Consider the following 14,980-nt stretch of genomic DNA (forward strand, 5'->3'; position numbering starts at 1 on the left):
GCACAGGCGTGTGGAGTCAGAGGACCTCTTGCAGTCTTTGTCTTGGACTCACAGAGAGCCGATGCCACCCCAGAGATGTGGCTTATCCCCGAATTTGTTCAGCTCATGTAGAGTGTTTCTTACAGACCCAGCCTATGGGGTGCAGCTGATGAGCACATTCGAGGTAAAATTGCGTTATTTGCAGATGACGCTAAACTGTGCAACGTAGTGTACACTATGATGCAAGACCTACTTTTACTGGAACAATGGTCCACAATATGGCAACTGAGCTTTAATGCCAAAAAGTGTAAGGTTATGCACCTTGGCAGTGGAAACCCATGCAGAACGTACACCCTGAATGGAGAGACCTTAACAAGAACTGTGGCAGAACGGGACCTAGGAGTAATCATTGGTGAAGATATGAAGACTGCCAATGAGGTGGAGAAAGCCTCATCCAAGGCTAGACAAATGCTGGGTTGCATCTGAAGAAGTTTTGTCAGCCGAAAGCTTGAAGTTGTAATGCCGTTGTACAGGTCCATGGTGAGACCTCATCTAGAATATTGTGTTCAATTTTGGAGGCCACATTATCAAAAGGATGTGTTGAGAATGGAATCGGTTCAGTGAATGGCCACTAGGATGGTCTCAGGATTCAAGGATCTTCCATATGAAGACCGTCTAAGTAAGTTGCAGCTACTCTCGAGGAACGCAGAGAGAGGGGAGACATGATAGAGACGTTCAAATATGTTACTGGCCGTATTGAGGTGGAAGAATATATCTTTTTCCTTACAGGACCTATGGCAACAAGAGGGCATCCGTTAAAAATCAAGAGTGGGAGATTTCACAGTGATATGAGGAAGTATTTCTTCACCGAAAGGGTGGTCGATCGTTGGAATGATCTTCCACTTCAGGTAGTTGTGGCCAGCAACATGTGTGATTTTAAGAAAAAATGGGATAAACATGTGGGTTCACTACGAGGAAGTGCTTAGGGGGCAGTGTTCTTCGAGTGGGCAGACTTGTTGGGCCATTGGCCCTTTTCTGCCTTCATATTCTGTGTTTCTGTATTGCAAACATCTATGCCAGGGCCTTCGATTACGGAGGTTCCTATTCAGGTTCCCCATGCCCCTGTCCTCACAGACGAGGTGCGCTGATGCTATGGATACTACGTCCACCCTGGATAACATTGATATCCTTTGCAGCACCATTAGCCAAGTGGTCTCGGAGAGCCCTGATGGGGGTAATGACCCTTCTGTCCGCAAGCTGTTTAAGTCAGCCTCTGTTCCATTTTATTACAGACACCATAAAGGAACTTAACTTAGAAGCTCAGTCCTCCACCTCTCAACGTACTGTCATGAGTCATTCTAATACTCTGATGTCATTTTTCCCCTCACATCTAGATCTCTCAGCTCTGGTTACTGAGCAGTGGGAGACTCCTGAAAGTTCCTTTAATCTGACTGACTATGGCTAAGCTTTATCCTCTGGTGCCAGATTTTCAGCAGCTTTTTAGACAGCCGAAGGTAGATTCGGCAGTGACTCAGCTGACCAAGCTGAGTGAAGGTGGAGTGGTGCTGAAAGATTCTCAGAATCGCTATGTGGACTTGGTCTTAAAGAAGCTTTTTGAAGTAGCTTCTTCAGGTATTAAGGCCATGACTACTGCCTGCTTTATGGCACAAAGTTGCGTCAAGATGCTTTTATGCCTGTCCCCAGCTGATGCTTCAGGTGGATTATGTCACTGAAGCCTTATATGACCTCATTAGGGTCCTAGGCAAAGTTTCAGCCTATGCTTTGTAGACTCAAAGAACACTTTGGATTCGCCACTAGGCTGGTAATTCAGCCTCTAAGATAACTCTCAGCAGACCCCCTTTTAAGTGTCAAGTGATTTTTGGCAAAGGGTTAGATGACCTTATGGGCCAGTATTGTGGACCGACATCTGAAATCCCACATGGATAACAGGCCCCATTGGGACCTAAGAGGGGATCGCAGTAATTTTAGTCCCTTTCACAGATTTCGCCAGAATTAAGAACATAACAATAGCCTTACTGGGTCATCAAGCCCAGTAGCCTGTTCTCACGGTGGCCAATCCAGGTCACTAGTACCTGGCTAAAACCCAAGGAGTAGCAACATTCCATGTTACCAATACAGGGCAAGCAGTGGCTTCTCCCATATCTTTCTCAATAACAGACTATGGACTTTTCCTCCAGGAACTTGTCCAACCCTTTCTTAAAACCAGCTACGCTATCTGCTCTTACCACATCCTCTGGCAACATGCTCCAGAGCTTCACTATTCTCTGAGTGGAAAATAATTTCCTCCTATTGGTTCTAAAAGTATTTCCCTGTAACTTCGAGTGTCCCCTAGTCTTTGTAATTCCTTAGGCTCATCCAGCCAAAGGTATTCCCAGAGCTACAGACAATGATATAACAACCCTAGACACTTAACAGGCTTCGGGTTATCGCACCAGCACCACTTCTAAGAAGTCACAGTGACACCAGGGTCTCTGTCATACTGCCTCATATTGATTGTTGGGGTTCCTCCAGGAATGGGAACAGATCTCTTCAGACCAATGGGTGCTGGACATCATGTCCTCTCTTTACTATAATTATTGTAGTTCCTCCCTCTTCCATTTTGTACCAGTCTTACTATCCAAAGGTTTGTCTATTGTTATATTTTATATGTAAAGTTTTCCCCATTTTTAATTTGTAATACGCTATGCGTGTACATCAAATCGTAAAACTTGTAAAATAGATTTCTGTTGCTTCCCTTCAGATTTGTTTTTGGACTTTCCTACGTTTGAAGGTAGAGATGACTCTGCAATGTCTATTAAACATTTAGGCTGTAGAGCCAGTTACCAACAGTGAATTGGGCTCTGGAAGGTACTGCTTATACTTCATTGTACCAAAGAAAGATTGGAGGCCCATCCTGGATCTCAAGTCAGTCAATGCCTTCCTTCAGGTTCTACATTTTCAGATATAAGCTGTGTTCAGTCAATGCCTTCCTTCAGGTTCTACATTTTAAGATATAAGCTGTGTTCAGTCATAGCAGCAGTGGCTCCGGGTGAATTTATGGCTTCACTGGATTTAACAGAGGCTTATCTTCATATTCCTATCTTCCTTGGACACCAGAAGTACCTGAGATTTCACATTCACATGTGGCCCACCAGGTACTATTTTGTGGCCCGCAGTCTGAACTAGTGCTGCCCACTTGTTGCAGTGTCCTCTGGCTTCCCCCCTGGCCTCCCGCTCTTACCTTCAGATAATTACCACAGCCTACAGAGAGGAATCCTGGGGCTGTAGCCTTCCTTGCAGGCTGCTGTCGTCCTCAGTAGTACGTTCCCTCTACCGCGATCCTACCCCTGACATCAGAGGAGGGGTGGGACTGCGGCAGAGGGAAAGTGCTACGGAGGCCGATGGCAGCCTGCAAGGAACTCTATTGCACCGACGATCCTCTCTGCAGGCTGCAGTAATTAGCTGAAACTAAGACCGGGAGGCCGGGGGGAAGCTGGAGGATGCTGCAAAGAAGGGGGGAACATGCAGGCCTTTGGGTGGGGGGAGGGATTTATAAACTATAAAGAGTTTTACCTCATGCAGAATTGTCATTTCTTTAATAAGATATTAACTACTTTTTCTGCAGCCCTCCAAGTACCTAAAAATCCAAAATGTGGCCCTGCAAAAGCTTTGAGTTTGAGACCACTGCCCTAGAAGGAAAGGCAGCAAGGATGTTTTCTGACTGTACCACAGCAGTAGCATACGTGAATCAACAGGAGGATCCAGAAATGCTCTCGAGACTGTTCGTTGGGTGGAAGTGCATCTTCTGGCTCGTTCCCTAGCTCACATGGCTGGCATAGAAAATGTGTGAGTGGACTTTCTCAGTCCTCAAATCCTGGACCCGGGAGAATGGTCTCGGAGGGCGTCTCGTCTCACTGAGTCGCTAGGGCAGAGCAACGATGGACTTGATGGTTTTGGCCAAAAACTCCAAAGTCAAGCACTTCTTCAGTCACAGTACAGAGCCAGGAAGCCTAGGACTAGATGCATTGGTTCAGCCCTCGCTGACTAGAGAGCTCCTTTATGTATTTTCCGATTTGGCCTATGGTGGGTCAAATAGTGGCTCATGCAAGTCTGGTGATTCTATTGGCCAGACTGACCTCGCTGGCAATGGTATGTGGATCTGGTACATCTTCAGAGGGACAATGTGCAATTAAACTCTGGAATTTATTGCCAGATAATGTGGTGAAATCAGTTAGTTTATGAGAATTAAAAAGACTTGGATGATTTCTTAAGAGAAGTCCATAGGCCATTATTGAGATAGCTTAGCTTGATGAAATCCACTGCTTATTCCTGGGACAAGCAGCATAAAATTTGGTTTACTACTTGGGATCTGGGATGGCCTCTGTTGGAAATAAGATATTGGGTTTTTGGACCTTCGGTCTGTCCCAGTATGGCAATTTGTATGTTTTTATGTTAGGCTCTCTCTTCATTAAGTCTTTCTTAGTCAGGACCAGTGTTCCCTCTAAGCGGGCGGGTGTTGTGAGCAAACTTTTTTCACCGTGAGCCAAAAATATCGGGCGCCAGCAAGTTATGAGCCAACTCGCCCGATTCTCCTCTCGCCGCCCTGCCATCTGCCGTACGCCTCTTCCGATCGTGCGCTGTGACGAGAAACGTGTGCGCTGCGATGTAATATTTTGTGCGCCAGCGCACGCCAGCGCAGCTTAGCGGGAACACTGGTTCAAATGGTTTTATTTATTTCCCCAAATTTATTTTTGTTATATGCATTGAAAATATTTGATATTGCGTTTAAATCAAAATCTCAATAAACTTGAAACGAGTGCCCGTGAGATTGTGGGAGGGTTAAATACTCAAAACTTAGAAGTTTTTGCTACGCCAGCTTTCTGGTATCTTTACATACAGTGGCGTACCTAGCATATGTAACATCCGGGGCCCATCATTTTTTGGCACCCCCCCCCATCTGTAAGAAAAACATGATTTTTAGTAACAAACCACACGTCACACATGAGTACCTAGGAAAAGGCAGCATCTTACATATTGCAGTGAGCAGTACATCAATACACCCATTGTAAAACTAAACAAGCCAGACCAGCACAGATCAATCCTACACCGTCAATCCTAACAGAAAACCATGTCTTTCGAACACACAGAACACAGAAAACACCTTCGCCTAGTAAGGAATATGTAATCACAAACTAACCCCTCCCTCTTTTACAAAACTGTAGTGTGGATTTTAGCTACGGAGGTAACAGCTCTGATGCTCATAAAATTCTGAGCATCAGAGCTGCTACCGCTAAAAACGCTTCACAGTTTTGTAAAAGGGGGGGATAAAATAAAAATACATAGACAAAGGTTAAATTGAACCAGCAAGAAGCTGGACTCTGCATACAATGCTTCACAGAAACAGTGACACATGTCTCCTAAAGCAATAAATAAATAGAAATTTTTTTCTACCTTTGTCTTCTGTGGTTTCTCCTTTCCTCATCTTCTTGTAACTCTCTTCCTTCCATTCACTGTCTGCCGTCTCTCTTCCCCTATATGGCATCTTCTCTCCTTCTATGCCCCTTCCAGAAACTGTATGCCTCCCCCTTCCATCTCTCCTTTCACCCCATTGGTCTGGCATCTCTCTCCTCGCCTTCCCTCTCCCACACCTCTCCTCATAGTCTGGTATCTCCCCTTCCCTGATTCTCTGGCATCTCTCTCCTTTCCTTTTCTTCCATCTTTCGTTCCCCCTCCATGCTCTCACATCTCCCCCTTCCTTTTCCCTTAGACTGGCATACCTTCCTCCTATGCTCCAAGCCCTGGCATCTCCTTTAATTCCCTCCCTCATCTTCCTTCTCCCTCCAGCTGGGTACCGCAACACTCTTCCCTGCAGCTCTGCACTTCCCCACAATTGCCATGCTTCGGTTCCTCTTCTTCCTTCCTTCCTCCCCCCCCCCCCCCGCGGGACCCTGCGGCACCATCAACTCTTACTCCCTCTAATGTCGGCCCTGCAGCTCCAGACTTCCTCGCACCTTCTCCCCTCCCCCTTTGGATCGCTATTATTTTAAATGTTATAGCCGCGGAGCTGTATCCATCAGTGGAGATGTCTAACCTCGGCCTGCCCCGGAACTCTTACTGCAGCAGCCGCCCGTCTAGGCAGGAACAGGAAGTCACTGTTGCAGTAAGAGTTCCGGGGCAGGCCGAGGTTAGACATCTCCACTGATGGATACATCTCCGCGGCTATAACATTTAAAATAATAGCGATCCAAAGGGGGAGGGGAGAAGGTGCGAGGAAGTCTGGAGCTGCAGGGCCGACATTAGAGGGAGTAAGAGTTGATGGTGCCGCAGGGTCCCGCGGGGGGGGGGGGGGGGAAGGAAGGAAGGAAGAAGAGGAACCGAAGCATGGCAATTGTGGGGAAGTGCAATCCCCCCAATGCGTCCCCTTACCTTACCTCCCCTTACCTTTGCGACGCGTGTGTGCGCTGTGAAGAGAAACTTTGCGCTGCGATGTAATATTTTGTGCGCGCGCGCAGGCCAACGCACCTTAGCGGGAACACTGGTCAGGACCTGTTCCAATGGAGAACTCCCTTGCTGTGGTCGTACAGCTTGGCTCTTGAGCACAAGACCTTGATACAACGCGGATACTCTGATGTGATTGCCACTCTCTTGAAATCTAAGAAGCCAATTACTATGGTGCAATAGTGTGCAAGGGACCAGGTAGAGTCATTGTATGCTCCCATCATGATGATCCTAGTTCTTTTGCAAGCTAGTTTAGAAAAAGGCCTGCCAGTGGCTTCCTTCAAGGTCCTGGTGGCAGGACTTTCCTGTTTCAGAGCACACTCCGGTTCCAGTTCACTCACTTCTCACCCCAACATGATTGGATTTTTCAGGGGAACGCTTCAACTGCAACTGCCCCATGTCAGCTCTTTCCAACGTGGAACCTTAATGTGGTGTTGAATGGGCTTAAGGCAGCTCCCTTTGAGCTGCTTAAGCATGCATCTCTCTTGGATCTTACAGTCAACAATATTCCTCTTGGTGATTGTCTCAGCTTGGTGCATTTCGGACTTGTAGGCTCGCTCTGGTTGAGAACCCTTTCTTAGGTTCATGGAGGCTGGGGTCGCTCTCCGTACTGTTCTTTCTTTTCTTCCAAAAGTAGTTTCAGAATTCCACTTCAACCAAGAAGTTCGTCTGCCTGCCTTCCATTCCACTGAATCGGATAAAAAGGTTGGGATCTTGTGAAAACTGGATGTCTGAAGAGTTGATTCATTACTTGGAGAGAATCAATGACTTCTGTCTTTCTGACAATCTATTTGTCCTAACTAGCCAGTCCAGGCAGAGCAGGCTGGTATTTAAGGCCTCTATTGCCAAGTGGATTCGTATGGTGATTTCTTCAAATTACATCACCTGTGGCAGGCAGCCTCTGTCTGGTATCTCTCAAAACTAATTTGCAAGAGGTGTTGCCGCTTCGTGGGTGGTCTTGAGCGATTATCCAGTCAAGATTTGTAGAGCGGCCACTTGGTCATCTCGTCACACCTTTACCAGATTTTACAGAGTGGATGTGGCGACTCAGTCTGATGCCGCATTTTGGGCCTTTGTGTTAGGGCAAGCTTTTCTGTCCCACCTTAGACATTGCCATTGCTTTGGTATGTCACTTTAGTATGAATTATGGAAGATTAGGTTCTTACCTTTGGTAATCTTCTTAATTCCTTATGGCATCCATTCTGCCCACCCTTTACCTAATCTGTGTTTCTCAGTATCGCCTCATATCTGCCTCGGATATGTCTCCTTTCAGGCCTCAGGATCTTCCAGCCAGCAGACAGGTTCTGTGGGGATTCATTCTGACAGGCATGTCCATATCTTTATAGGAGGTAGATTTCCAGTTTGTGTTTGTTGCCTGTTTATTAATTGTTCTTTTCTGTTGCAGAGCAGACCAGAATGCTGTTGTGTAGCGGGGAAATTCTCTGTGCCCCCTTTGTATCTATGCTATGTTCCAGTTCTATTCAGTGGTGTTTGGACTTAGCTAAGGAACACAGAGTCCCGTGTAGTTACCGTATATACTCTAATATAGGACGAGATTTGTGGGCCAAAATAATGGCCATCTCGTCCTATATTCGGGTCATCATCCAACCCCCCCTTCCCCGACTTGATGCCGGCCTCTGATAGGCTGGGACAAGAGGGATCCCTCCTGGCCCGGCCAATACAAATAAATTTCTTTTACACACATATCTTTTTCTGTTTCTTCCCCCCCTCACCCCCCGTACCTTATCAGATATCCCTGGTGGTCCAGCAGTGTATGGGCAGGACCGCACATCCTTCGGGGTTTGTGGCGCACAGGCACGCAGCAGCGAGCTTCTGAAACTCCTGTGCGGCCCAGTGCTTCTTGCTGAATGGCTGCTGTCAGTTCTTGCGGGACCTGGCGACAGCCAATTCAGTGAGAGGCACAGGAGCTCCAGAAGTTCACTCCTGTGTGCCGTGAGCCCGGAAGGAGGTGCGCAGGGCAGGGAACGCTGGAGGTGCGCAGGGTAGGAACTGCTGGGCCACCAGAGATAACTGAAAAGGTACGCAGAGGGGGGGGAGGGGAGTAAAAAAAAATTATTTGTATCGGCCGGGAGACGGGAGGGATCTCTCCTGTCCTGGCCTATCACTAGACCCCCAGAGGTGGAAGAGGAGGTGGGAAAGGGTGCAGAGCCTGGCAGGGGGGGGCAGGGTGCAGTGCAGAGCCTGGCAAGTAGTGAGGGGGGCTGGCTGCATAGCCTGGTAGGGCAGGGAGGGAAGGGGGATGGGAGCAGAGCCTGGTAGGGAGGGGGGTTGAGTGCAGAGCCTGGCAGGGGAGGGTGTGAAGGAGAGGACACTGGGTGCAGATCCTGGCAGGGTATGGCACTTGAATATTAAGCCCCCGTCTTATATTTGAGTGACCCATTTTTCCTCCTTTTGAGGGGAAAAATGGGGGTCTCGACTTATATTTGGATCAACTTATATTCGAGTATATACGGTAAGTGGGAGAAGCAGTGCAAAGAAAAGTCTGGATTTCTGCAAGACCCGGTTCGCAGGTTGAGGTGAAACACTTTTAATATGAATTCCGTAAGAAACTAACAAAGAAGATTACCAGAGGTAAGAACCTAATCTTCCATTGCTGCTAAATATAACTGGTTAGCCCTGAATAGGCAATTTTAACTGGCCAATTGCCATTTCTGGCCTGTTCAATTGCTTTGAATGTTGACCCCATATATATGATGCACAAACACACACACGTGCATTTGCTTATAGTTTGCTTGTTGGTTTTTTATTGTTTATTTTTACTACTATGTATGCAACTGTAAAACACATAATTTTTTTTTGTGTTTTAGAAACACCACCACCTGGCTATATGAGTGAAGATGGAGAAACAAGTGATCAGCAGTTGAACCAGAGCATGGACACAGGTACTGCATAACCTTAGATTATGGCTTATATCAAGGGATGAATTTAATTTATCAAAATTCTTGTTTGATTTTAAATTATGAAAAACTGTTCACTATACAAATGCTAGGATACCATTTTCTATTCTAGTGCATCAGGAATACACTCCTCCCTCAATATTCATGGGGGTTAGGGGCATAGCCGACCTGCGAATATTGAAAATTCGCGAGTAACTTTTGGGCCGACTTTGACCCACCCCGCCTCCCTCCCGCCTTCCCCTCGACATCCCGGACCTTACCTGGTGGTCTAGTGGTCTTTCAGGACTACGATGGGAACTTACAGCAGCCATTTTGGATGGGGAATCTGCACAGGGCAGGAGCGTAGGAAGATCACTCCTGCCCTGAAAGACCACTAGACCACCAGGTAAGGTCTGGAGAGAGGTGGGGATGATTCCGGTTTTAGGAAATCGTGAATAATCAAAATCGCGAGTCCTAAAACTGCAAATCATATGATGTATGAAGCTTTTTTTAAGCTACAGAAGCTGGCCTGGCCCCTTTGGGGGTGGGGGGGGGGGGCGTCTCGATGAGATTGGTGCCTGGGCTTCTTCCCATGAAGGGTGCAGAGTCCTAGTCTAAGCCATACTCAAGTACCGGGATCCCAGGCAGCACAGCATTTGGATGAAGATGGCTCTGCTTTCTCATTCGGGATCCTCTCTGCTTGGAGATTCAGTATTTCAGATTGATGGTCTAGTCCACGATCAAATGGCAGTCCTGGACTTGGAGAGGACCTGACGCTACACAGGCTGTTCAAGCCATCTGCTCTGCAGGTAGTCACTACAGGATCCCTCCAGGAATTAAAGCTGGGGCCACTCTAGACCTCTGCCACACAGTGTTTGCTCATGAGTACTACAAAGGGGCAGATGACATGCTTTCCCTTGAATCCAGACATTACCAAGTGGGAGATCCCTGAGGGTAGCCAAGTCTATGACAAAGGTCTACCCAATGTATGCCAAGTTCTAGCAGCTGTTTAATATGCCTAAGGTGGATTCACTAGTGGTGCAAGTTAACTTATCTCCCTTCCCAGTGAAGGTGGAGTGCATCTGAAGGACTCCCAAGACCGCAGACTGGACTTTGTCATTAAGAGACAATTTGAGGCTGCGGCACTAGGCCTAAAAGCATCAGCAGCGGTGTCATTTGTTGCCTGAGGATGCCATACAAAGATCAGCCAGGCAGGAAACTTAGACGACAGCAGTGACCTCCAGTTCCTTCTGGTGGGGATTGATTACATAGCAAAAGCGCTATATGACCTTGAATAAGTTCTCAACATGTCATCTCTGCACGCAGAATGCTCTGGATCAGGTAATGAGCGGGATATTTCAGCTTCTGTTAGTGTGTTACAAACTTTTTAAGGTGCAGCATACTAGTCTCGCGGCTGTAAGGCATCTGGGAATGCGCGGACGTTGATGAAATGGCATTGCGCGCATGCGCAGATGTCTTCCAGCAGAGGCCCTGAGCATCTTGTTACCACTGGTGTGGTATGCTGCAGAAGGAGAGGTGAGAAGAAGGAGCAGAGATTCTGGCGAGGAGGAGAGGCACAAGTACCAGCTGACTGACTACAGGATGTGCCTCTCACCATGAGACATGTCATGTAAACAGCCAGCACCTCTTCTCCTCGCCGGCTTCTCGCAGCACACCTGGAATCTGCCGGGGCACACAGTTTGCGATATACTGCTCTAAGGAGACATTGAGCAAACACCCTGTTAAAGGGCAATTGCTCTTTGGCAAGAGTTTCTACAATCTGATAGCCAGTGCAGTGGATCATAAGCCAAAGTACTTACTGGACAGCAGACCATGGGCCCCACGAGGGTCCAGTCAGGGAAATTTTCATGGCTCAAGGCGTTTTTGACAGTATTTAGGAGTGTCAGCTTCCCAGAAACCAAAACAGAGGTTCAGGAGCGCCAGGCGTCCAGATCCTGCTCAACTGCAGCCCCCCAAAAGCAACAATGACACCAGCCCTGTAGTCTTCCCTTCTTGGGGGGGTGGGGAGGGGGAAGACTGGCAGAGCTTTTGCATGTGTGGATGCAGATCTCTTCAGACTGCTGGATGTCATTTGGAAGGGGGTACAAGCTAGAATTCTTTCAACCCCTTCTGGGTCTCTGTAAATTATCCTGTAAAAAAGCTGGACAAAGCAGCCAGAGCTCTGGCAATGGTATAGAGGCTGAGAGATCTAGGAGCAATTGAGGCCGTACCAGAAGGCGAATGGGACTCGGGCAGATACTCAATATACTTAATCTGGCCTAAAGACTCGGAAGACTGGAAATTGATCCTGGATCTGAAGTCAGTCAATGTAGCCCTCAAGATTCCTCGCTTCCATATGGAAATGGTCCAGTTGGTCGTTGCATTGGTAGCGCCAGGGGAATTCCTTCCCTCCCTAGATCTGATGGAGGCTTATCTGAATATTCCTATCTTCCTGACTCACAAAGTTCCTGAGGTTCCATGTACTAGAATGTCATCCCTAGTTCTATGCTCTTCTGTTTGGACTAGCTACACCAAGATAATGGTCATGGTAGCTGTGCACCTCTGCAAGGTGGGGGATAAAGGTACACCCTTACCTGGATAATTGGCTAATTAAGGACACTGCTGAGGCAGAAGGAAAAGCAGTGATGGTCCAAGTGGTCCAGCTTCTGCAGGCTGGGTGATAAACTTCAGAAAGTCACTTGGTTCTGACACAGTCCTTTGAATAAATGGGATTCCTGTCAGATACAGATCGGAACAGGGTCTTTTTTCTGGAAGCGCAGAGGACAAAGCTCAGGTGTCAGATTCTGCCAGTAAAGGATAGGCGAGCTCTGACGGCATAGTATTATCTTCAGTTGCTAGGATCCATGGTGGCAAGGATAGATATGCTGTGGGTGAGAGTGCGTTTACACCCTCTAAAGGGAGATGTTGCTGTCCCGATGTTTCTCGCAGTTGGATGTGCTGGACTTAGCTCTGTCTCGGACAAACACAGCTCTGCGCAGCCTGGACTATATCCTGGAAAATGCCTGTACACATCAGAGTGGCGGGGTTGCCTAGTGGTTACGGCTACAGTCTCAGCACCATGAGGTTGCAGATTCAAGCCCAGCATGCTCCTTGTGACCCTGGGCAAGTCACTAACACTCCTTTGTCTCTGGTACATTAGCCAGATTGTGAGCCCACCAGGACAGTTAGGGAGACATTCTTGAGTACCTGAATGTAAACCACTTAGGCTAGAAGTAGTCTATAAATACTTAATAAAATATCCATGTGGGAGATCTTGACAGCAGATGCCAGCCTTTCCAGCTGGAGAGTCCTTTACCAAGGGCACCCGTTGCAAGGCTGGTGGTCACTCTTGCAGAAGTTGGTCCATCAGCCACTTGGAACTGAGAGCAATCAGGCTAGCCCTTCGGGCACTAGAGAGCATCTTGAAGGACAAGGTGGTCTCTCTTCAGACAATGCCACAGTGGTAGCCTACGTCAACCAGCAGGGAGACATCAGGAGTGCACTGCTAAGATTGGAGGCTCAAATGCTGTTCCAGTGGGCTGAGGCCCATCTATAGGCTCTCTTGGCAGCATATGTAACAGGAGTGGACAATGTACAAGTGGATTTCCTGAAATATCAAGACGTTGGATCCAGAAGAGTGGTGTGTTCCCTGTCTCAGGAGGCCTTAGACAACATTGTACAGCACTGGGGGCGACTGATGTTCAATCTCATGGCATCAGCCAGTAACAAAAAGGCTGCTTGGTTCTTCAGTTAAAGATAAGCCAGCCTTTGACAGTATTCCACACAGATGTCTAATAAATAAACTGAGTGCCATTGGGATGGGATGGGATGGGTCCCAAAGTGACAGGCTGCATCAGGAACTGGTTGAATGGAAGGTGACAGAGGATAGTGATCAGTGGAGATTGCTCTGAGGAAAGGAATGTTACCAGTGGTGTGCCTCAAGGTTCTGTTCTTGGGCCTGTTCTTTTTAACATTTTTATAAACAATATTGCTGAAGGGTTGGGTAAGATTTGCCTCTTTGCGGATGATACCAAAATCTGCAATCGAGTAGATACCGCCAGCTGGTGTGAATAACATGAAGAAAGACCTGTTGATGCTTGAAGAATAGTTTGAAATTTGGCAGCTAAAATTTAATGCTAAGAAATGCAAGGCCATGTATTTGGGCTGCAACAACCAGAGGGAGCAGGGGGTGAATAACTTATGTGCATGACAGAAGAGCGGGAGTTGGGTGTGATTGTATGGAAAAGCGTCACGAGTGGAGTGACGTAGGGTTCGGTACTTAGGCCTGTGCTCTTCAACATACAGTGGAACCTTGGTTTACGAGCATAATTCGTTCCAGAAGCATGCTCGTAAACCAAAATACTCATATATCAAAGCGAGTTTCCCCATAGGAAATAATGGAAACTCGCTTGATATGTTTCTTCCCCCCCCCCCCCCCTGAGGCCAGATGGGATAGAACGCCTGAAGCAATCAGACGGTAACTTTGTAGAATCAGATTCTGCCAAGGCAGAATTACTAAACAAATACTTCTGCTCAGTCTTCACCTGTGAGGCGCCGGTGCTGGTCCACAGCTTCAGACGGGAGACAGCCAGAAAGACCCGTTTCATGATTTTGAGTTTACGCCCAGTAGCATCTACTACGAACTATCAAGACTCAAAGTAAACAAAGCCATGGGACCGGACAACCTACACCCCAGGGTGCTCAGGGAGTTGAGTGAAGTCCTGGCAGAACCATTATCTGTTCTTTTCAACCTCTCCCTACGCACAGGAAGAGTCCCCTTGGACTGGAAAACCGCCAACGTTATCCCACTCCACAAAAAGGGCTGCAGGACAGAGACGGCAAACTACAGGCCAGTGAGTCTCGCGTCTATAGTGTGCAAGCTCATGGAAACACTGATCAAACGGAATCTTGATACAATCCTAGACAAGGAAAACCTACGTGATCCCCACCAACACGGATTCACCCAAGGCAGATCCTGCCAATCTAATCTAATTAGCTTTTTTGACTGGGTTACTAGACAACTGGATGCCGGAGAGTCACTGGATATAGTATATTATGGAGAGATTGGTACACACCCAACTGATGGATTATCTGGATCAGTTCTCTCTCCTACATGAAACTCAATCCGGTTTTAGACCGTTATTCAGTACTGAGACAGTAATTGCGGCTATTTTAGACAATCTGCGCCTACTGTTTAGTAAGGGCCTTAATGCCCTGGTTATGCAATTCAATATGAGTTCTGCCTTTGATCTAGTAGACCACGGGAAACTGCTGCAATGCCTAGACGCCATTGGTATCAGGGACGAGGTGCTGAATTGGTTCCGTGGCTTCCTTATGTCCCGCACTTATCAAGTACGTTTTAATTATGAACTTTCAGATACCTGGAGCAATCCATCCGGTGTGCCACCAAGGTCTCCGCTATCTCCATTGCTCTTCAACGTCTACATGTCCTCAATAGGCACGCAGCTAACCCAGTTAGGGATAAAACTATTTAGTTATGCAGATGATTTTACGATCATCATCCCATTCGTTAATTCTATCTCTGAAACTATTCCTAAAGCTTCAGAAGCCATAAATGTGATGGAGCACTGGATGACAACCTTTAG

At 47.3% G+C, this 14,980-nt stretch overlaps 1 protein-coding gene across 4 annotated transcripts in view; it reads left to right on the plus strand.

Moving 5' to 3' along the window:
• Nucleotides 1-14,980, plus strand: part of SMAD2 (SMAD family member 2) — a 276,483-nt gene that overhangs the window by 197,385 nt on the left and 64,118 nt on the right. For all 4 annotated transcript variants that reach the window (XM_033934858.1, XM_033934870.1, XM_033934853.1 and 1 more), the window contains one exon: nucleotides 9,306-9,380. In XM_033934858.1, the coding sequence (XP_033790749.1) occupies nucleotides 9,306-9,380 (75 nt within the window). The remainder of the gene's footprint in view (nucleotides 1-9,305; nucleotides 9,381-14,980) is intronic.

Source organism: Geotrypetes seraphini, chromosome 1 (assembly GCF_902459505.1).
Source record: "Geotrypetes seraphini chromosome 1, aGeoSer1.1, whole genome shotgun sequence".
Classification (NCBI taxonomy): domain Eukaryota; kingdom Metazoa; phylum Chordata; class Amphibia; order Gymnophiona; family Dermophiidae; genus Geotrypetes; species Geotrypetes seraphini.